Source organism: Nematolebias whitei, chromosome 3 (assembly GCF_014905685.2).
Source record: "Nematolebias whitei isolate Nwh7 chromosome 3, NemWhi1, whole genome shotgun sequence".
Taxonomy (NCBI): domain Eukaryota; kingdom Metazoa; phylum Chordata; class Actinopteri; order Cyprinodontiformes; family Rivulidae; genus Nematolebias; species Nematolebias whitei.
Window position 1 is genome coordinate 45,106,712 of NC_056500.1, and position 6,508 is coordinate 45,113,219.

The 6,508-nt window shown below is 39.4% G+C and overlaps 1 protein-coding gene across 1 annotated transcript in view; it reads right to left on the reverse strand.

Annotated features, from left to right (window-relative positions):
* The window catches only part of inpp5d (inositol polyphosphate-5-phosphatase D), a 33,864-nt gene extending 30,006 nt beyond the window's left edge, over nucleotides 1–3,858 (reverse strand). Inside the window, exons 1-2 of the mRNA XM_037675002.1 lie at nucleotides 3,710–3,858; nucleotides 3,201–3,264 (exon numbers count right to left, since the gene is read on the reverse strand). Of these exons, the coding sequence (XP_037530930.1) occupies nucleotides 3,201–3,264; nucleotides 3,710–3,849 (204 nt within the window). The 5' untranslated portion in view covers nucleotides 3,850–3,858. The remainder of the gene's footprint in view (nucleotides 1–3,200; nucleotides 3,265–3,709) is intronic.
* Nucleotides 3,859–6,508: the final 2,650 nt, after the last annotated feature.

Consider the following 6,508-nt stretch of genomic DNA (forward strand, 5'->3'; position numbering starts at 1 on the left):
TAGAAGAGATGGAAGAGGTGGCTGTGGAAAGAGATATCTGGGCTTCCCTGCTCAAGCTGTTGCCCCCGCGATCCGACTTCGGAACAAGTGGAAGATGATGGATGAATGGATGGATGGATGGATGGATGGATGGATGGATGGATGGATGGATGGATGGATGGATGGATGTTTCAGATGGAGGAGGCTTGTTCATGGATGGGTCATTATTTGAGTAGCTTGAAACTGAATATAGTCTATCTCTGGGAAAACAATAACAACTTCCCATAACCAAAAATCTAAAATATGAGCATCAATATACATCCAGTAAAGGTTGTCTGGGTTTAGTTCAATATAATTAAGGGTACTGGATGAGCATTGAAGCACCTTTATGATTTGACTGTTATTCTTAATTTTTGGTCAGTCACATTTTTTGATTTGCTCCACCAGTGTTTTAAAAATAGCCATACAAAAACACAGGTGTCTCATTCAGGAACAGTGTGCTAAGACTTTTAGTAACTTTACATCAGATGGTGTACATGAACCCTGCAAAAACTGAAATATCTCCAAATACACAACTGTTTGGTTTTCTAAAACTTCTATCAAACCTTTTTACTCCCATTAACTTCACTTATTAAAATGTTAGCATTTTGTCAGCTTCAGTTATTACAAATGTAAGTCCCAAGGTATTTTGGGCTTTAAAAATATAAACTAAAAGAAGTGGTGGATGCAGGAGTTTTGGGCTGTAGCTGCTTTGAGAACCTTCAAAAAATTATTTTTTTAGTTTTAATTAAAATGATCGTAAGGTTCATCTGAATTGTTTGTACTTGTTTTCTTTAGAGATTCTTTGTATTCATTTTGTTTCTTGTTTATAAATTTGTAAATTTTAAATATGTTTTCGTTTTGTCCCTTTCATATACAGACCCTTTTCCAAAAAATTTGAATATCATGGAAAAGTTGTTTAACTTCCATAATTCCATTCAAAAAGTTCATCTTTAATAGATGATAGATTCAGGGCCCACAATTTAAACGATTTCAAGTATTTATTTGTTTATTTTTACATAATTTGTGCTTCCAGCTCATGAAACCCACGAAAAAAGGATTTCAAAAAATTTGAATACTGGGACGATATCAGCCCACATGACTCAGTTTTTGCAGAAAAAATAAACAAATTAGGATCACAACAAATCAATTAAAATATGGTATTTTCACAACAATATGTCAATCTTCAATACTTGGTTGGAATCTCTTTGCCTTAATCACTGCCTCGATGTGACGTGGCATTGCCTGGGAGTTATGGAAGCCCAGATTTCCTTGATGCTTGCTGTCAGCTCTTCTTTGGTGTTGGGTCTGGTGCCCCTCCCTCATTTTCCTCTTAAGAATACTCCATAGTTTCTCAGTGGGGTTTAGGTCTGGCGAGTTGGCTGGCCAGTCAAGCACTGTGGCATGGGCATCAAACCAGGTTTTGGTGCTTCTGGCGGCATGGGCAGGGGCCAGGTCCTGCTGGAAGATGAAATCTGCATCTCCATACAGATCCTCAGCAGAAGAAATCATGAAGTCCTCTAAAACATTCTGGTAGACTGTTGCAGTGACCTTGGATTTAAGAAAGCAGAGTTTACCAACACCTGCACCGGACATTGCACCCCAAATCATGACTGACTGTGGATATTTCACACTGGACCTCAAGCAGTATGGGTTCTGTTCCTCACCCTTTTTCCTCCAAACCCTTGGACCTTGATTTCCAAATGAAAGCCACACTTTAGTTTCATCAGACAAGAGGACAGAGGAACCCGACAGTTGTAGCCCATCTCCTGGATGCGTCTGAATGTGGTGGTTTTTGAAGCTGTGACTCCCGCCTCATTCCACTCTTTCTGGATCTCTGCCAGATTCTGGAATCTTCTCTGTTTGATAATCCGCTGAAGCCCACGGTCATCTCTTTTGCTGGTGCATCTTCTCATGCCACATTTTGCCCTTCCACTTCCACTCCCAGACTTTCCATTGATATTCTTAGACACAGCACTCTATGAACAGCCAGCCTCCTTAGCTATGAACTTTTGTGTCTTACCCATCCTATGGAGGGTATCAATGATAGGGTATCAATACTTCTGGATCCTTTGTGCCAGTTCAGCCATCCAAATGTCAAAACATTCAGATAATTTAAGAAACTGATGCCATGCCTTCTGTTTATTATGTCTTATTTGTATGTTGTACGTATGTAGGTATGCTGACACACACTTTCAAGAGAATGTAACAGCATACTTGCTTTATTTTTGTCTTCATATATTAATTTTAGTTGTTAGTACCTTTTTGCTACTTTCAGTTTTCGCTACTTTTAGCTTTTAGCACATTTTGGGCTACTTAAAGTTTTGGCTAGCATTTTGCTGCTTTTAGCTAACCATTGCTTGTTTTAGCTAACACTTTACTATCCATCCATCCATTACCTTCATGTTGTGACGTCACTAGTGTCCATATCCAGCAGTCACTGTGTGAAAGGTGGGGGACACCCTGGACAGGTCCAAGTCCATCACAGGGACACATAGAGACAAATGAGACTAACAACCATTCACTCTCTCGCTCACATCTAGAGACAATCTAGAGTTATCAATCAGTCTAACATTCATGTTTTTGGACTGTGGGAGGAAACCGGAGTACCCGGAGAAAACCCACGCATGCACGGAGAGAACATGCAAACTCCACCCAGAAAGGCCCCAGGCAGGGATTTGAACCAGCAACCTTCTCACTGAGAGGCAACAGCTCTACCAATTGCACCACTGTGCAACCTAGCATTTTACTACTTTTGCCCATGTTTTATTCCTTAGTTGGTTTGCTTCTTTTAGCTTTAATAACTCAATTTTAGTTCCAGTAAATTTTAGCCAGCATTCAGCTTTCAGCATTGACTCAAACAATTTTTTTAATGTTAAAGACTTGAATTTCGTTTTCTTCAAGTCCTTTGCTTCAGTGTCTGAGTTCTGGACGTGCTACACTCTCATCATTATGACAAACTGTGGTCTCAGAAAGTAAAATAAAAAAAAAAAGTTTTACATTTAACAAACACCATAAATATTACAATAGCTGTCTAATTTGTGTCTGGCTTTAGTTTAAAATGTGATTTTAACCCCAGTCTGGTGCACGTTTCAATTAAGCTATGAGCCAGCATGCATTTATTATCACCTGCTCATCTGATCATTTTCCAGCTTGTGGTTTGCTCCAGGTTGTTTACTCACCTGAACAGAGAGCCTCTTGTCCTCATTTGGCAGGATTCTGTATGTGTACACACAGTTCTGGAATCTGTCGTTAGCAATAAAATGCAAATGTTTTGTAACTTGGATGCAACACAGCACGAGAAATAAGAAACTTTATCAAGTGTGCAAACTGAGCAGACCTTTGAGAATGAAGGTAGCTCCATGAAAACTGCACACCAGAGAGGTGCAGAGGGGCAAATGGTGGTGCTGCTTGGTGATACAACATGCAAATAAAGGGGAACTAGTGCTTGGTGGCATGTGTGTACGTGCGTGTATGTATGTGTGTGTGTGTGTGTGTGTATATGTGAGTGTGTAGGGGAATTTTAACTTTTAATCACATTACATCAAAGATGCTCATCAGAACCCATACTGATTAAAAGCCATATGTTGTGCAGACATGATCCAGTGTTATGAAAGTTTCAGTGACTAATGATCAAACTTAGGACACTATTAACATGAACATGTGTAATAGTTCAACAAAAGATACTCACAAGACACAGAGGGCATACGCTCCCTGTACAGACTCACTGTCCCGGATAAGGAAGCTTCCATCTCTTGCAGCTTTGGAGAGTAAACCCTCAGCTTTGGATCGAGTTATATTATCATGGTACCAAGGCAGATAACCTGACATTCTGTAAATCACTCAGGAGAATTAACTCTGGTGCTTAGCATCAGCTCTTACAGAGAAAATTTCAAATAAAATCCAGCAAACGAATAGAAACTACTTTTTCTCCGTGGCTATTTCCATCCTTGAAGGGTGCGCACTTGAAGTTAGTCGTAGCACTTGATCATCCTGCGTTAAAGGAAGCAGCTCTTAGCTCTGCTCTGAACTTCCTCATTCGAGAAGTTAAAGAGAGGAGGGCCCTGCTGCTTCATTCTGTCTGCTGTTTGACCGAACTCTGCGCTGTAAAATGGAAATGCACATTTTCACTCACACAGGATCAGCCTTCGTGGCAACACTCTAATTATTAACCAGCACATTCAGCTTGATCCATAATAACGTGTGCACATGGCCTGTTCAGGAAATACTCTTGTCATGAGTAAAAACTCAACTAAATGAAGTGAAAATAGGAAGTAAAAGATGATGAACAGCTAAAAACTCTAACTATAAGATGCTTAATTTGATATTTAGATGCATTTTTGGGCCAACGACCATTTATAAACAAGCTCACAGTCACTAAAAACAACATGACGGGCTTTTTATCACAAGAGTAAGGAGAGTGTGCAGGTTCTGTCGAGAACATGCATTCAGGAAATGCACGTTTAGAGAGGCTTGGTTTGTTCATGTGATGGACAGGAAGTCTTGCAGAAATAAGAGGAGGAAAAGCTCTGACAGACGGTGTTTAAAGGCCAACAACAGAGCCACACAAGACCGTGGTCTTCACTTCAGAATGCAAAGCTGTTTAACAAGATTAATGAAGTAAAAGCTAAAACAAAAAACTTTTGTTGCAGAGGATTAATATTTACAATTTAAAGTCAGTGTGAGCGTTCAGAGCACGTGATATGAATCTGTGACTGTGTTCAAAGTGTTCACTAACCACCACGTTGTGGTGATAGACTAAACAGGGGAGTGTCTTTGTGTTTCCATCACTACTTACATTTTGTAATTATCACACCAGCCTCCTTAATGCTAACATTAAATCCATTTACACATATTTGTTCAACTTTTTAATTATTTTACACAGTCTCAAACTGTAGCTGTACATGAAAACTTTCAGTATAAAATAATTGTGAATTAGTATCACCTACAAACTGTTTCTGCACAGAACAACTGCAGTTTTTGTGTAAATAATAAAAACAAGCTGTGTAGTTTTGCACAACTTGAAATATTGCTTAACGTTGTGATTTAGTCAACAATATCTTTAAAATGTTTCATATTTAGATTTAAATGTTTTATTTTTGGTTCACGCTTTTCTAAAATCTCCTCAGGCCCCGAAGCTCAGACAACGGAGTGGATGAGACACTTTAAAAAACACATTTAGATCATTACAGGCATCAGGTACAGGTGTATTCGCTGATATTTTGAGTGATCATTGTGTGACAGCTGCTTTGAGAAATATTAAACTTCCACCTTCTAAGCCCAGATTAATTCAAAAAAGGGATCTGAAACATTTTTGTGAACAGTCATTTCTCTGGGATCTGTCTCACTTTGACTGGCATCGTATTCTGTTAACTAATGACGTGAACTCTGCTTGGAACTATTTTCATAATAGTTTCATTTATTTTCTGAACATACATGCTCCTTTTCGTCAGTTCAGAATAAAGGGACGAGACAGCCCCTGGTTTACTCCAGAGCTAGCTGACCTCCTGCACAGGAGAGACCATCTTTGGGCTGCAGCGAGAAAATCTGACTCAGACACTGATTGGTTGAGTTTCCGACAGATGAGGAATAAATGTACAACTGCTGTCAAAGCAGCAAAGCACAACTATTTCTTATCTCAGACCTCCAACAATCTAAATGACCCTAACAGATTCTGGAAAACCATCAAATCTCTCTCAGGCACCCCCCAATCATCTGACCTCCCATCACAACTTCTCGTTAACTCTGTTCCTGTGTCAAATAAGCACGAGATACTGAACTGTTTTAACAAACATTTTGTTGCTTCTAGTTCATTATTTGACACAGTTACTAATGGAAGATCAGCCACTTCCCCTAATAACCAAACTTCTACAAATCAAATCCCTTCTACAAGTCAATCCTCAGTTAATCACAGCTTCTCTTTTTCTCCATTCTCAGTCAGTGAGGTTAATAAACTGTTAAAAGATCTTGACCCTAAAAAATCTGCAGGTCCAGATGAACTTCCACCTTATTTCTTAAGGCTGGCTGCTCATATCATCACAGTCCCTGTGACCCACATCTTCAATCTCTCCATAAGACAAAACTCCATCCCAGACACTTGGAAAACAGCCTTTGTTCTTCCTTTGCTGAAGGGAGGAGACCCCACCTCACTGAACAACTATCGACCAATCTCTAAACTCTGCATTTTAGCCAAGGTTCTAGAAAAACTGATAAACTCTCAAATCAAAAATTACCTGGACTCATTTAACATCTTACCTCCACATCAATCTGGTTTCAGGAAACAACACAGCACAACCACTGCTTCACTGAAGGTTCTTAATGATGTTGTTAAAGTACTGGATGCTAAGGATTATTGTGCTGCACTTTTCTTAGACCTGTCTAAAGCTTTTGACACTGTGGATCAGAACATCTTGTGTCATAAGCTCTCAGAAATTGGTTTCTCAGATCACACCATTGGTTGGTTCTGTAACTGTCTTTCAGACCGGAGGCA